The sequence below is a fragment of the Pleurodeles waltl genome, chromosome 9 (genome assembly GCF_031143425.1).
Source record: "Pleurodeles waltl isolate 20211129_DDA chromosome 9, aPleWal1.hap1.20221129, whole genome shotgun sequence".
NCBI lineage: Eukaryota > Metazoa > Chordata > Amphibia > Caudata > Salamandridae > Pleurodeles > Pleurodeles waltl.
In genome coordinates, this window is record NC_090448.1 from 869,896,449 (window position 1) to 869,913,862 (window position 17,414).

General features: G+C 43.7%; 1 protein-coding gene across 1 annotated transcript in view; it reads left to right on the plus strand.

Annotated features, from left to right (window-relative positions):
- LOC138260050 (cholesterol 24-hydroxylase-like) overlaps positions 1 to 17,414 on the plus strand; it is a 145,798-nt gene that overhangs the window by 29,391 nt on the left and 98,993 nt on the right. The window contains exon 4 of the mRNA XM_069208151.1: positions 425 to 498. Coding sequence (XP_069064252.1) covers positions 425 to 498 — 74 coding nt within the window. The remainder of the gene's footprint in view (positions 1 to 424; positions 499 to 17,414) is intronic.

The window sequence follows — 17,414 nt, forward strand, 5'->3', positions numbered from 1 at the left end:
ATTATATCTTCCTAGTCCACCCACCCTGCATTGTTTCCTCTCTCTGTGTTTCATGGATGTTGGGTGCTGAAGTGAAGGTAGATCTCACTTCTTTCCATGCTTTCTGTTAATCTGCTGTTTTACTACTGTTTGCATTATTCATTGATGGACCTAGTATGATGTCTGATTTATGGCTCTGTTCACTGATGTTTTTATTTTTGTTTTTTTTTATGACAACTGTTGGTAACAAATAAACATAGAATTACACGAAAAATATAATGTATTACTTTTCTGTTCCTGGACAATTACAGTTCTATGTACTCAACATTTTTTTCGTTGGCAGAATATTTCTTCGTAAATACTGATTGTGACACACTGCAAGTTTACATTATTAGAGAATTTCTTTATGGTGCACGTTAATTTTACCGCCATATTTCTATTTCAGGAATTCCTATTGTCTCCAAAATACCTCAAAGATCCACAAGTTTACGACAGATTGTTTTCTTTGTTTGGTGTACGGTAAGGTGAACCGTTTGTCTTTTAAGTGTTTCTGCTTTATAATCATTGTAAGAACATAGAATCGAGTAGGCTTTGAGTCAGCCAATTGCTAATTTATTGGTTGGCTTTCCTATCTTCTTCATTTGCATGCTTCTTATTCTAGGACTTCCCTTCTTCTTTGTGTTCCCGAACCTCCCGCCCACGGCCTCCAATCCGGATCAAAGCTTATTTACCAGCCTTTTGATTAGATGACATATCTTTCCACTGCTTACTTTCAGGGAACAACACATTGTTTTCTTTTGCGTGTAGCACTTCATGCATATATGTTTTCACGCCCTTTCCCCCCTCCCAGGTGGGATGCTTTCGTCTCTCCTTCACACTCTTGCCTATGCCTAGCTTTCTGTCCTCCTCTCCAACCCCCGCTTCGCCAATCCCTCCCATGATAGGAGTCACTTTGCACTTTTCATCTGTTAGAAATAGGGTTGTTGATTGACTGGGGTGTGAACCTTAGTCAAACAGCAGCAACAATCCTAGTCGGGGTAAGATAGAGACAAACCCTAAATTAACCTTTGCTCATCCTCCGAGAGCTTGGTACAGAGCAGTCAGGCTTAGCTTAGAGTCAGGTGAAGTATTTGTGCAACACTTCAAACAGTAAAATAGTTAAAACATCAAATACAAATATAGCACAACACCAAGTTAGAAAAATAGAGCTCACTTCAATAAATAAAACAAATTCAAAATGACAAAGATCCAATCAGTAGAACTTGTTATATTGATTTTTAGAGGTTTTACGTGAAAATAGCGCTAAGAAGCATAAGATGATAAAATGGGTTATCTGATCGCACCAGACTCGAACAAACGCAAAGTTCAGGCCGACTGTGATGGAGCACGGGCTGGCTACACGGACCCAGGTAGGCTAGCTGAACAAGAGTACCTTAATCCAAGGTTGCGGAGCACTGCTTGCATTCGGAACAGACATGCGTCATGCAACAAAGATGATGTGCTAGTTCTGAGGTGTGACAAGACTGCAGGTTGAGATCCTGATTAGTTGATGTATATGATCAAGGTGATGGGGTGTGTGATGTGCAGACCAATGTCGGGGATGAGTTATGCAGTTAAGACGATGCGTCAGCTACGATAAGGCGCAGGGGTTGCAATACGGAGTTTCGACGTAGTCGATGAGGCTGCTGTTGATGGAGAAGCAAGAACCTTGTGCCTGGAAAAGCATCTCCCTGCAGCAGTTCCGAAGGTGATGCGTAGGTCCCGAGATGTGGGATACAGCGGCGATGCCACCTGTTGCATCGGTCCAATCCACACAGCAGCGGGGATGTATCCGTTCTGCTTAAAGATGTGCCGCTTAGCCGAGGCAATGTGTCAGTTCGGCAGAAGATGTGGCGGTTCTGCTAGAGCAAAGCCCTTAGATCCCCTTACAAGGGCTCAGGACTGGGGTGACACCACTTGTTAGGACAGACTGACTGATGGCAGAGTCCAGGTGCAGAAGCAGGGTGGTTGGAAGTCTTTTATGTCCCTGAAACCTCAAATCAGGAGGCCAACCAACTAGCCTTTGGAGTCACTCTGTGTTCAAGTAATGTAGGCCCAGTCCTTCTCACCCAGGCAAGATAGCAGCAGGGCTGCACAGCAATGCAGTAATCCAACAACGCAGCAGACCAGCAGGTTGGCCGTCTATTCACAGCACAGTAGTTCTTCTTCCTGGTGGTATCTTCACAGGTCTAGAAATGCACTGAAGTGGTGGTGTCAGAGGTCCGGTACTTATACCCACTTGGGCCTTTGAAGTGGGGGAAACTTCAAAGACTTGCCTTTGAAGTGCACAAATTATCTGCCCTTCCTGTCCTGGCTCCAGACTCACTACAAAGGTTTATGCAGCCCTTTGTGTATGGACAGGACATTCAGCCTCTTCAGATATAATTGAGGCTGTTCCCAGCTCCTTCCTCCCATCCTGCCACAGATGGTACATTGAGACACACCTAAGCTCCCATTGTGTGTGGCTGTCTAAAGAGGGATATACAATGCCCTACTTTTATCCTCTCCAGACATTATCAGTGACAGGCAGCAGGCACCAAATGGCTGAAGTAAGAAAATGCCAAATTTCTAAAGGTGGCATTTTTAGAATTGCAATTTATAATCCGATTTCTCCATAAACTTGGAGTTAAATTGTGATTCCAGAGATACCGACCTTAAAAAGTTTGTCTCTTCCTGAATGTGAATTACACGTATAAAATGTAATAAGGTAATCCCAATGTTAGCCTATAGGAGAGATAGGTTGTGCAATAGTGAAAAACGACTTTGGGAGTTTTTCACCTCCCAGGACATGAAAAACTTAAAAGTACATGTCCTACCTTATTCATATATTGCACCCTGCCCTCTGGGCTGTCCAGGCCCTACCCGAGGGGTGACTTACATGTATGAAAGGGAAGGTTTAGGCCCTGGCAAAAGGTTTACTTTGCCAGGTCGACATGGCAGTGTAAAACTGCATGCCTAGGCTCTACAGTGGCAGGCCTGCGACTTGGTTAGAGGGCTACTTAAGTGGGTGTCACAGTCAGTGTTGCAGGCCCACAAGTGGCATTTAATTTACAGGCCCTGTGCATAAGTAGTGCACTTTACTATGGACGTCTAGGTAAATTAAATATGTCATTTGGGTATAAACCAATATTACCATGTTTAAATGAGAGAGCACAAGCATTTTAGCACTGGTTAGCAGTGGTAAAATGCACAGAGTCCGAAAACCAACAAAAACGAAGTCATAAAAATTGGAGGAGGCAAGCATACCGTTTGGGCCATTTGCAACACCATTGTACAACGTGATAACGCATATCCACACATTGCATGAGACAACTTGGCAGGCTACTTAAGTCCTTATAAAGCTTGTTTTTCTACACTATCTAGAGGCCCGCCACTTTGTATCACGTAACATGGTACCCACCTTGAAAGTATAGAACACAATATTTGTTCTTTTAAATTTATTTTTGTCAAATGCAGACGTGTTACAGCTTTGGTGTTTTATTACATCATTGAACTTCACATAAGCATACTGGCTTGTGACTGGACATATTCATGAAGAAGCAGCTAGATAAGTTCTTTGACCCATCTACGTTTAGCAGTTTTACAGCATCTCTATATCTTTAGAAAAAAAAAAAGGGCATGGGCTAACTGTTCAATCATCAACTAAACCCAGTATTTCTCTAATTTCCAAATTTCTTATTTATGTTCTTAGGCACCTTCTATTCTCCTACACACTCTTTTCCTTTGACCTACACCAATCCATGTTGGCTTTATATTTTTAGGTCTGGTGTTAGCCAAGGCAGTTAGATTTTTACTAAAATAGATATAACATACTTACATAAAGGAGCTTTCAGCCACCTCTCTTCATCCACTGGTCTGTTATTGTTTCATTCACATTTTGTTTCTGCGAACTACAGCATATAGCCTGGGGCAGCCTACTTAAGCCATTAGTTAACTTCACTTTGAGTTACTGCATTAAGATCTCACACAAGGACCACATCTACTCATAAGCTAGTGCCCTTCAGTGCCAGTGTTTTTGTTTTAATATGTTTAGAGCCTGATGTGATAACAGCACGCTTCTGATGCACATTCCGCCTGTATCAGATCTCCTTTCCTCCCAATGCTTTTCTGACTGATGCTACTTCACAGCATGCCAGAGCAGATAGTGTCCATTTAAACTGTTCTATATGAAGTTATCCACTTTTTTATTTTTTCTTACTCTCCTTCCTTCTTTCTTTCATTCCTAATGTCTGTTCCCCCCGATTTCATTCTCTTTCCTTCTCCTTTATCTCTCCTTCTTATTCACTAATTTCTTTCATTCTAGCCTTCATTCTTCCTCTTTCTATCTCTCATTCTTGCCCCTTTCTTTCGCTTTTTCCCTGCCTTTGTTCTTTCTCTTTCTTTTATTCTTGCCCTCTTTATTTATTTTTCACGGTGGAGCGCAAAGCGCTCTGTCCCTTTTGTGATCTCTCTAAGGGCTTGACCCACGCCCATGTCAGGCTCATCACTTTGGTTGGTTTGTGGGCTTGCCTTTTACAATTCGCTTCATTTCATTAGTGAAAGGCATGCATACTCATGCCTTTTCCGGTGTTCAGCCCTCCTCGAGTGCACCGGCCAACTACTAAAAACCTGCAAGGCTCCATGTTTTCAGCATGGTTTCTGGACTACATGGATATTTGTGCTTTTGCCGATTACATGGACATTTGCACTTTTGCGGGTTGCATGGATAATTGCACTTTTGCCGATGTGTTTCACTGTGAGCAAACTTCTGTTTCCTTTTGTGTGTTTGCTTTGTGCTCATGGTGGCCGTCGGCTCGCTTATTTGAAACTGTTTTACTTTTTAGTTTATGTGGCAAGAAATGACCGGTTAGGAGTTTACAAAGCTAATAGCTTTAACTTGAGTAAAAGCTAGACCCCTTGCTTTCCAAATGCTTTTCTTTCTTTAGTCTGTCATACTTCTTCCCCTCTTTCTTTTCCTTTCTTTTTTCTTCCACTTTTTCTTCTTCACTACTTTCTTTCGTTTTTCTTTCTCTCTTTCTTTTTTCTTTTCCCTCTATAATTTTTTGTTTACGATTTGCGTTTCTTTCTTTTTCCTTTTTCTCTTTCTCTTTCTTTTTTCTTTCTCTTCCTTTCTCAAAGGCAAGACGTTTGCAGACAATGCCAGATTTATTGAATTTTTAGGTCTGTGTTAGCCAAGCCCTTTTGATTTTTGTAAAATTATAAGCATAACATAGTTACTTATACGGATTCCAGCCAGACTTTATCCATTAGTCTCTGTATGGTGTCATTGACCTTTTATTTCCACCCACTGCAGAATGCATTAAGGGGCAATATATCAGCCCAAATCAGCCAATAGAACCTATCCACACACAAAATAGTTCCCTTTCGCGCCACGGGGTACTATGGTAATATGTGTCTTTTTGAGACAAAAAATACCTTTTTTGCCTGCAGAAAATGTTTTTATTTTAGATTGATGAGAGCCCAGCATATACCCCAAAATAAAGTTTTTCAATTATCCGAAGGCTGATTGCTACCGCCAGACCTATTGGATTTGCCAATGCTTGTTATAGTGTTGAAACCTCTTTACTTATGACCCTAGTATCTATTGATGGCTCTACGGTCTTCATTGGTCCCATGGTACAGAATTCTTTCAGTTATATGGAGCGGACCTCTTTTATCAATGCACATAGTAAAGATAGTTGGCCATCATTCCACATCCGCTACTTATGCTACACATCTTCTGAAGTCGACTCAAAAACTCTCTAATTTGGGACATGTCCATATCGTTTAAAAAATAAATGCTCCATCTTGTCCACAGTCTCTCAAGCTCAGCAGGTGAAAATCTTACTAGTTCAGCTCTGGTGTGTTAGATGCTGTGCAGCATTTTAGGTGTACCCAGGGAAAGCATGCGCTAATCACAACTTCTCTGGGGCATTGAATCACCTTCTGCCATCAACAGTTTTCCATAGCACCCACAGCTTTATCCCATTTCTCATTTATTAGAAGTGTCTTCTGATAATAACAAGCTTTGTCGCCAGGAGTACAAATTTCAGTGAGCAGGCCCCCCAGTAGCAGCATGAACAGAAGGCTTTGATCAATGGGTGGTTGCATTTCCTTCAGTCATGAAACACATGATTTAATGTTCAATACTACCTTTGTTTAACGCTCTGACATCTGCACTCTTTGCTAATCTATGCCTTTCTGCCATCAAGACTAACAGTGCTGAGGGGTGGACAAAGCTTTTAGAGCCTTAAGCTCCAACCTATAATGTCTGCTAGGCAAAGGCTTGTATCAAACTTTGAGTGTGCAAATGACTCCTTGTGGAGACAGAGGGCTACACCTTCACTCACACCTAAGTGACATCCCTAGGAGAAAGGATCTAAGTGGTTTATGACAATGCCTTCTTGCTTATCCTATTTACATCTGCAGCTGCACTACAAATCAACAGCACAACTCATGAGAACTTGTAGAGAATTCCTGGTCCTTCTTTAAATGCCTCCTTAATTGGAGAACTGAATACAGATGCACCATGTGCATCATAATGGAATAGGCCAAGCTCTTCTATGGTCCTAACCTCGGTGCTAATCCAGGCTTTACTAGTCCGACACTGTTAGAAATTGAGTTTCTGATTGCCTAGAGTATGCGCCTCATCCAGGCAAAACCCACCACTCTAGTCAGGGCGAGGGAGTTACACACCCACGATAACCCCTGCTCACCCCCTTGGTAGCTTGGCAGGGGCAGTTTGGCTTATCCCAGAGGAAATGAGTAAAACATTTGCACAACACACACAACACATGTGATACAACAAATACACCACAAAGGAAACGCAACAAGTTTAATAAAAATTAACTGCATTGCATAAAACATCATTAGAACAAACACAACATGTATCAGTAATACCCTGCTACACAAGCAGAGTTGTCAGAACAGTACACAATTTACTAGCACTCTGCAAAAGCTTGCAGTAGTCAGGTAAACATATAGGTAACTACTATTCTGCAAACATCAGCAGTTGTTAGGTCATCATTATCACTGAAATAAATGCACATAACATGAAAAAGAATCCATAGGGCATATGTAATTATCAACAGAATACACGTCATAATAAACAAATTATCATGAATGCACATAGGGAGGGAAACATTCCTGTATGGCACATGTCATGTAGAACAGTACCAAGGCAAAATAAATCAGTAACACTCTATCAAACAGGCACTTGTCAATACCCCTCATGGTGCAACCACCCAGAAATGTTCTCACATTGTATGTGTCACATGAAACATCATCACTGAATAAGGTGGCCTCATGTTACACCTTTAGAGGAATGCGACTGGAGAAAGGTATCTTGGTTGCCCATATCCTAACCACACCATTCCCATGCAAGTAAAGCAGATCCTGAGTAGAATTGACGGATAGAATTACCTCAGGCCACGGAGAGGCAGCATAAGAAATGAGGGACAAGAGTACACTAGGGAACTGCAACCTGTACAGCATTCCCCCCAGAAAAACCTTCTACGCAAAGGTCCCAGAGCATCTGCGCAGTCCTTAGACAGTTTGCAGTAATCACTAATTCTCCACGTCAGGTGCAGGGCCCCCAGTGTGCCTGCTACAAGGAGTGCAGTAAAAAGAGGTTTGGTGGGGACGGGACCTCAGTTGAGGCTTCCCTCCAGTCCTGTGAGTCGTACCTCAATATCCCGCTGTAGCTGATAATCAAAGACAGGAGTGGGGGCACCTCCACCCCGTGAGGACTGGGTAGAAGACCTCTTCCTGGTCTCCCGCATGCAGCATGGGTTGGGTGGCTGCCCACGAGTGCAGCACAACCATGGCTGGCAGAACGCCACCCTCCTTTGCTTCTGCGGGGTGCTTCCTATTGGTCTGAGGGGTGGGGGGTGCACCCACCTCCAGCCCACCTGGGAAACTTCACCAATCTGGGGAGCTCCTGGGGCTCCTGCGCCCACACCAGACAAGGTGATAGAGGTCCCCAGGGGCACAGCGTCACTGCGTAAGGCTGCTGACATCGAAAACGGTGTCTGCTTGTGCCCCGGGAGCACTGGAGAGGGCACTCCAGCCCGCGCTTGCTCGTCACTGCGGGATAGCCGGACTATTCTCTCCCTGGCTACTTCGTGGGAGGGGGGTGGAGGAGGGGTGGTAGGGTGACCCAAGAACTGAGAGATGGCACTCACAGTGGTCCAGTCCCCTCTGGGAATCAAAAGCGCTCAGATCGTGCTCTGGAGACAAAGAGTGAAGCACTCTTCAGGTACAGGGAACACAGGGAAATAAACCGCTCTTCTTGAGCTGAATGAGGAAAACACAAAGCGCTGTCCCAGCGCTCAAGCAGGAAAACACCGAGGCCCTACATCTGTATTGAAGTAGTCCAAACAACGGGGAAGGGGGCACAGAACCCAGTCCCTGGATATCACAGGGGAAGGTCCAAGGGCAAGTAAAGCAGCAGTGGGACAGGACTTTAGGGTCCTTGAAGCAAAGCAACAGTCCTCCTTGTGACCCAGCAGGCCACAGGTCAGATCTGATGGCGGTTCCTCATAACAGCATAACAGGTTTCTCTGGTAGGTCCACGCAGTGTCTAAAAATGTGGGGGACAGCCTCCTGTACTTATACTAATTTTGCACAGCTTCCACGTAGGGTTAAAGAGGGTTACAACCAGCACTAAACGGTCCGGAGTGTCCCCTTTCTCCTCCAGCACTAACTCCAGACACGAGTAGGGGGTAAACGAGCCCTTTGTGTGAGGCCAGGGCACAGCCTTTACAGATGAAGGTGTGCCCCGCCTTTACACTCCCCCAGTCCAGGAAGGCCATTCAGTATACAGATGCACTCCTGTGACACCTCCACCCTCGCTGTGTCCAGGCTGTATGCACAAAGCCCAGCTGCCACTCTGCCCCAGACATGGATTGGAGTCAAGCTGCAAAACACCAGTGTCATAAGGACATATGTTGGAAAGTGGGTTATTGGTAGTGGTAAGTATGAAACTACCACTGGCAATAAGGCCACTTTCGAAATATAGGTTCAGTAAAGGTCTCAGTAAATTAGCCCCTTGCTCAAATCTTGGTAGCTGTAACCGAGTAGGTAGGCCTAACATAGGAGAGAGTAGAAAGCATTCAAAAACACCTATACAGTAAATAAGTGAGACACAACACACAATAACAAATCCCATACTGATTTATAAAAATAGGTTATATTTTGTGAGTGAATAGACACCAAAACGACAAGCATCCAATGTAGGGGACTGAAGATATGAATTTTTAAAGAATAAACACTTTCTAATGCTTAGTAACACAAAGCACCAAATTTACCAAAATTCTCCAAATTTTAGGAGGTGCTTCCTGAAGTCCTCCATGCAGGTACAAAACACAAATTCAAGGGTCTGGAATCTCCTGGATGGCCCTTGGAACCGGACCACAATTCCCACAATGCATCTGGCCAAATCTTTAAAAGTCTACTGGATGCACTCCAGGCTGGGGATTCTTGCTGGAAATTATGCAGGTGAAGCTCTGTTAGCCTGTAGCTGCAGGGAGTGTACCTCAGAGTCCTTCTTGAAGCAAGGCACCGACCCCAGGGCTGTAGTACCAGATTGTGCAGCAGGTGCAGTTCACTCAGAAGTTCAGGCCAAGGGTGCAGATCCAGATTCCAGTAGGGCAGTCCTTCTTCCTCTTGTAGTTTCAGGCAGCAGATCTGAGAGGCTATGCCCCTCTCACATAATTATTCCTTGCTTCTGGGCATCAGGACGGGGGCACCCCGACCAATAGAATTCAAAGTGACATCCAGATGCCTGACTACTTTCTCCAAAGCATGGCATATTTCTGTCCCAGAAAGCACCATTCTTCCAAAATCCGTGATGGCTGAAATGTCAGCAGAGCACTAAGAGCCTGAGTAAACCAACCCCCAGTGTGGCTCATTTCCATAGCACTCCTAACATCTGCAAATTCCTTCCTCAAGCCTAGAAATTGGCTGAGGGGTCCTGAAAGTAGAGGTTAGGTGATCTGGCATTCCCTCCTGTCCTGCTTTTCTTTGAGGCTGTATGTATTATTACCCCTCCCCCTGCTCTGGCATTCCCATGTAGCCCCGGAGCTGCTTTTCATCAGACAGCCCTACCCTGGACACCACTTATCACCTAATCAAAGTAGCTCTGCTAATCCTGTTAGCATTGACCACTCAGCGGGGACCTTCAGAAGGCTGGATTTTAGCTTACAGAAAGAAAAGCCTTATGACTTATTTTCTGTATAAGTTGTGATAAATTTACCAATGTCATATTGCTGGATTTATCAAAACAAATCTTTTAAGTCCTTGGATGACTTTTCAAGCTTTTCCTTATATTTCTTACAATAAAATACAATAATGCAGTGATAGCCTATTAAGCCCAGTATCTACAATGGGGGGAAATGAAATGATCTGTTTTTCCCTCACCAGGGTTTATATAACATTGTTTATAAGGTCCCTGCTTATAGTTACATGACTCCCCACACCTGGGACACCTAAGGGAGACCCTGGGAGTACCTCATATGTGACAATATGGTAGATTATCACATTTAAAGTGCCCATTGCACCAACGTCCAATTGGGACACCATTTCCATTTAAATGCAGTCTGCAGAGTCAGACTGCATTTAAAAATGACTGAAAACCTCCAGCTGTACCTACATGCAAATGGTATAAATTCTCCTGGGTCTCTACTTCTATGCCCTATTATGTACTAGGGTCTTATAGGTAGTTGGCACACCATTACCATATTATTTACTAGGGCTGTCATGCAAATGGTATGGCCTGCATTTAAAAGGAGAGAAAGCACACATACAAGTGCAGCAATTCTGCTGGGCATCTAATCCCCATGCCCTATTATATATAAGGCTCCCAGTTTTCCGTTTTTACTGATTTTTACACATAAATGCAGACAGAAAACAATGTGTTTTCTGTCCATATTTATTTTTAAAAGCGGAAAACTACTGAAAATTGTGGTTCTAATGAGTGAGTTTCCACGCTGTCTGTTGTGAATTCCAAGATAGCAGATAGACAGCATAGGGAGTTAACAGATTAAGATATCTTTAAATATAGGCATATGTTAAAATATATTTGTAGTAAATTGTTAATATTTACCTGTATTGTTTTGCTGCTGAATTTGCTAAAACACGACAGGCATCAAATTATGAGTGCATGTTTATCAGCTAAATAAATGTGGACATGTAACATTTTTTACTCCAGTTATTCGCAAACCACAAAATTAATATGAATAAATACTAATAAAATGGTCAAAAAATAAATATGGATAAATACAGACGGAAATGTTAAAAAAATAAATACCATAAAACCGTGAGCCCTTATTACATACTAGGGGCTTATAGGCAGATTGTACCTGCTATGTGTCACTATAAGGACAGGGCACCCAACCCGGCACATGTCCTGCTTTTTATCCACACAGCACCCTGCCCATAGGGCTAGCTAGGGCTCACCTTAGGGGTGGCCTATGTGTAGTAAAAAGGGAGTTCCAGGCCTGGCAAGTAAATTTAGATGTCAGGTCCCTCTGTCAGTACACTGCGCACGCAGGCCCTGCCACTGGCAGGCCAGAGACAGGTTTGAAAGGCAACTTCTGTGGGTGGCACAAGCTGCGATGCAGGCCCACTAGTAGTATTTAATTTACAGGCCTTAGATATAAGGGATACCACTTTAGCAGGGACTTACAGGTAAATTAACCGTGCCAATAAAGCTGTAAGCCAATCATTCCAAGTTTAGAAGGGAGAGCACATGCACTTTAGCACTGATCAGCAGTGACAAAGTGCTCCAAGTCCTAAAGTCAACAAAAAGAGATCAGAAAAAAGAAGAGGAGGGAGGCAAAAAGTTTAGGGATGACCCTGTAAAAAGGGCCAGGTCCAACAGTCACACACTATAAGGGAAATTCATTCTCACATTGTTTGATGTTTCAATTGAATTTCTGCGGACACAAACAAAAGCCGCAACACCATACTTTGGCGTTCACCTTATGTGCAAGCATCACAAAAAACGTTGCTCTTGTCTGGTGTAGGTGGAGTAAAGTCTTCAATCTTCCAGCCACCCCTCTGACGTAATTTAAAGTTCAGACACAGCAGCATCAGTGAAAGCTGAATCTTCGTAAAACTATTTTGATATTTTGTGTTCAGTGGTAACACAAAAATATTGCTGAATCCTTTATCTTTCTTTACATGAAGCCAATCTGAATACACACAAAGAATGGGGCAAGCTGATGATGTCCGATGTGCTGTTGTATGGCGCATTATTCCACCATCTATTGGCTGGGTCTGGAAATGTCCCAGTACTAGAAGGCAGATTTGTATGCAGCGATGAATTAATTTTTCTGAACCGAAGTATGGGGTCTTTTTTTTTTTTTTTAAGATCTCTTTTATTGCTTTATAATTGCATGAAAAACGCATACAGAACAAAATAACTTCCCATCTTTTTGTGACCCCCCCTCCCCTTCCCTCTTCCCTTTTGCACATTCCATCAATTATATAAGGTGTTTGTTCGGTTAAAAAATGAATTACATAGTTGGTCTTTTGTACAATCTTCAACAGGAATATCTTAGTCAGCTATACATGGTCTGGTTCTGATATATTAGCCTCTGCATCAGAGTTGGAAGTGTCGGGTGTTCTAAAATTGTCCAGTATCGTGTTCCAATGCTGAGCATTGTCTCTAGTTCCTAGGCCCCTGAGTGCCTCTCTTAGTAGTACTGTCCCTTCAATTTCCGCCAACTTAATTAATGCATTTCTCCAAAGATTTATCTGTGGGCCCTTCGGGTCTTTCCAATGTGAGGTTATTTCTCTCCTTGCTAGTATCAGGGCCAGGTCTATGAATCGGTTTGTAATTTTATGCTTGCTAGGGCGAGGGAAATCTCCCAAAACCGCCACCATGGCTGACCGGGGTAATGTTCTGCCCGTGCAGGTGGAGAGTGCCTCAAATATCCCCGTCCAGTATTCCCCGATTAGTGGGCAACTCCAGAGCATGTGCAGCAACTCAGCTGCTAGTTCTGCACATCGAGGGCAACTGGCATTTTCTACACCATAAATCTTTGATATCATATAGGGGGTTAGGTAGGCCCTATGAAAGACATATAAGTTTATTAATTTAAACCTGGCATTTCTGGAAACTGTATATATGTGTGAGGTTATTCTGGTCCACTGTGCGTCATCTATTGTACCATCCAGCTCCCCCTGCCATTTGGTCATAAGTTTATTTAAGGGAAAAAATGTGCTGGTTAGTAGAGATGTATATATCCCTGATATCAACCTCCCTTGGTCTCCTATAGTGCATATTTGGTCACAGGTAGTATGTCTGGGGGGTTCTTCCAGCCCTGTGCCCCAATGTCTACGAAGAGTTCTGGCAATTGCATTAAAGGTTAGGAACAGCCCTGGCGGTAGCTGGAACCTTTCCTGCAGTTCCGCATAGGAGCACAGTTTCCCATTATTATATAGAGCTCCTATGGTGTCCATCTGAAATGCCATGAATCGGATGATACCCCCTATCACATGATTTCCTGCAACAGCTCCCACACAGATCAGGGGGGCCTCTGGTGAGTACGGTGTTCTGGCGTGTGTTCGTTTTAGGTATTGTTCCCAGCAGTGACGCGATGCCTCCCATTCTACCGGAAGCAGTTTATTCTGTTTCTTGGGGTTTAGTAGAATGCCCAGAATTCTATCTCGGGAGCAGTGGAGAGGGGCTCTGTGCTTCCCCCACTGGGGGTGCTCTGATGAATCGCGCCAGCCATTGGAGTTGGCTCGCCCAATGGTATAATTCAAAGTCAGGAACAGCCAAACCACCCTCTGCTGTTGTTCTCTGGAGGGTGCGCAATGCTATCCTTTGTCTGTTGGTTCCCCATATAAATCCCGTAATCAAGGACGAGATTGTTTTAAATACCACCCGCGGTATTATGAGTGGGATGGTTGCGAAGTAATATAACACTCTAGGTAATACTATCATCTTAATCAGTGCAACTCTCCCAGTGACCGCTAGTGGAAGTGTCTGCCAGAATATCATGCTGTTTTTGATACTCCTAATCGTGCTCTGTATGTTCTCTTCTAGTAGATCCTCAGCGGAGTGATAGATATTAACCCATAGGTATTTGAATGTGGACGGGGACCACGGGAGGCCCCGATTGTCCATTGGTTCTTAGATACCCCTAGTAGCTGGAAAAATGGACGACTTCCCCCAGTTTATCCGGAGCCCAGATGCAGCCCCAAAGTTGTCTAACATTGTCATTGCTCCTGGCAGGTCGGCCTCTACGTTCCGGAGAAAGAGTAACATGTCATCCGCATATAGAGCAATATGATGTGTCCAGGCATTGATTGTAATGCCTTCATAGAACCTCTGGGACCTAGCTGACTGGGCGAGAGGCTCAACTGCCAACGCAAAAAGCAAAGGTGATAGCGGGCAGCCCTGTCTTGTGCCCCTACCTATGGCAAAGGAAGGGGATATTGTACGGCCAGTGCGCACTCTCGCTGTGGGGTTTGTATAGAGAAGAGCTCGTCCATTTGACAAACCCTTCCCCTAGTCCTAGCTGCAGCATGACTCGTTCTAGGTAGTCCCATCGTAGGCTATCAAAAGCCTTCTCGACATCTATCGAGATGATTACTGCTCTAGTTGCATCAGAGGGCAGGGCATGAAGGAGTGAAATCAATCGACGGATATTTTGGGCAGTGCTTCGCTGTGGGATGAATCCCGATTGGTCCTGATGGATTAAGGAGGACATGTACGGTAACAGTCTGATAGCTAGCACCCTGCTTAGTATTTTATAATCTAAGTTCAACATTGATAGTGGGCGGTATGATCGAACTTCTGTGGGGGATTTGGTGGGTTTCAGAAGAGGAATCATTATGGCTTCTGTAGTGGAGGGAGGCAAGCTGTTGTTATTCCATGCCTCTGCATATAGTATGCTGAGCTGGGGGGCTAATGAATCCTGATACGTAAGGTAGAACTCCAAGGGGAGACCATCTGCTCCTGGTACCTTGCCCCTTGCCATACTCTGGATTGCAGTCTTTATTTCTGTAAGCGATATGGGAGTCGCCAGGGCTATTCTATCTTCCCCTCTCAGTGCCGGGAGGTTGAGGCTTCCCAGATCTTGTAATTGAGCGTCGCTGAGTACTTCAGTGGGAGGGGCATATAGCTCTGAGTAATATTTAAGAAAGGTGGCATTGATCTCCTTCTGCCCATATACTTTAATACCCGGGGTGGTCTCCAACTCCACCACTATGGTTTGATGTTGGAGTGGTTTGGCCAACCAGGCCAGTAGGGCACCTGCTCTATCACCCTCTGCATGTTGCTTCTGCAAGAATTGCTTGTAATCAAAACGAGACAATCTAGTGTTAGTTTCTGTTATTCTAGCCCTTGTCTCTTCTAGTTGTGTTGAAAGGTCGGGTTGTGTCGGGTGCTTACGTTCGAGATCCCTAAGGGAGTTCTCGAGATCGCCTGGTTCTGTCTCTAACACCTTCCGTACTCCCACAGTTGTGCTAATACAATATCCCCTGATCACTGTTTTAAAGGATTCCCATTCGATAGATCTGGACGAAGCAGTTCCAGCATTGTTCCCAAAGAAGTCCGTGATCTGCGTACTCAGTTGAGCCCTAAAAGCATTGTCTTCAAGTGACTCTACTCTCAGACGCCAAGTGGGAATCAAAGGTCTCTCGCCGCACCAGGCCAAAGAGATCAATAAGGGATTATGATCTGAGATGGTGCGGCCAGGATACTCGGCCTTCGCCACCACAGATTGCACCTCCGGAGACGCCAGAAAGGTGTCCAGTCGTACATGCAGGTCGTGAACTGCTGAGTAGAAAGAGTATTCTCTATTTTGGGGATTAAGTTTGCGCCAACTTTGATGGTTGTTTTGCTTTCACTAATGACCGAGCTGACAAAAAATCTCTGGAATGCACTTCTCAGTTCAAAGAAGACATTTATTATTATTTCACCACAAGGTTCCTAAAAAAGGAGTTTAGTAGATTGAAAGCACACGTTCAAAAATAGTCACACCAATGGAAGGAAAATATATCAAAATGATTCTCAACTGCAAGGTACACAGCAAATATATGTAGTTATGATTATGCAAAGAATGAAAGTAAAAATTCATCACCGTAGGGCCTGCCAAGCTCTTCATCTTTCTCATGCCAGCAAGAAGATGACCCCGTTCAACTGCGAAAAAGAGATATCAACCCTTGCGGGACAAATGTCAGGCATTTGACGTCTAATCCTGACCGAGGTCTCAGAAATGTTACCGCTACTGAGCAGGGCTGTCTTTTTATATGTTAAAGAACCAGAGAAGGGCTTTCTGGAAAAACTCCTCACATAAAAAAGAAATATTCAAACATGCTGGCTAATGTAGGTCAGAGTTGAAAGAAACAGGTTGTAACTGGCCAGTCTCCCAAATTATTTCTCTCAAGCCCAAACCGTTCCCTGCTTGCACTAAAAAACATCAGTCTGGTACATTCTTATCGTGCTGACTGCCTACCTCCTCCATATTATGTAATAGCTGTTCGGTGATAATATGTCCTAGCTCTTCGGTGAGAAAGAATACAAAAACAAGCACAGTTTACAATGTGAAAACAAAAATACGGTCATCCTTTAACATGGCAGTGTCTAACACTACGATAAAGTCAATAGGCAGCTAAACTGAATACAAAATGTAGTCTGTAATTGGTGAACACTAGACAGCTAATCCAGGTACAAAGTGGTGCAACAAAAAGTCAGTGGTCAAAATCACATATTTCACTACATTTCCATCCCTTGATCAATGACTTTGTGTACTTTTCTCATTTTGTGTTCTTCAGAGAAAAAAAAGAAAACATTATAAGCAAATCAGGTTTGTGTTGTATACAGCAACATAGTGAAATGATAAAAGCAATCACTATAAAGTGATGGAAGTGGATTAACATATTGATCTTATGAACATTTAAACTAGACACACGTACAATGACAAAACTGAAGTTTATTTATTATGATTGGGATAATAACTGATTGAATAGTGTCTTTCGGATAGCAGGTTGGTATAGAATTAGAAAACATCATGAGTTCTAATCATGTAAAGGTACACGGTCCATCTGAAAGGTTTGCTGGAATATAAGTGTTCCCATTCAAGAATAGTCAGCCAACTGGCAACTTAAACATGCTTAATGAGACTGGCAGCAGTCATCAGATGATAACAAGCCATGGGTTAGTTCAAGTGAAAAAATGTAATCAAACAGGTTGACAGAACATCCATGGTATTCTGACTGATCCCATGCAGAACTTTGATCTGTGAAGCACAATTAGCGCTGGATGGATCCATAGGTTTTGTACTTTAAAAGCAGCAGGAGTATTGCACAAAGGTAATCAATCAGGCTCAAGTTGGGGGTGCGGTCCCTCCCCCGACCCCACAAGCAAACGCCTGAAGGGAGACCACACAGCACACTCATGG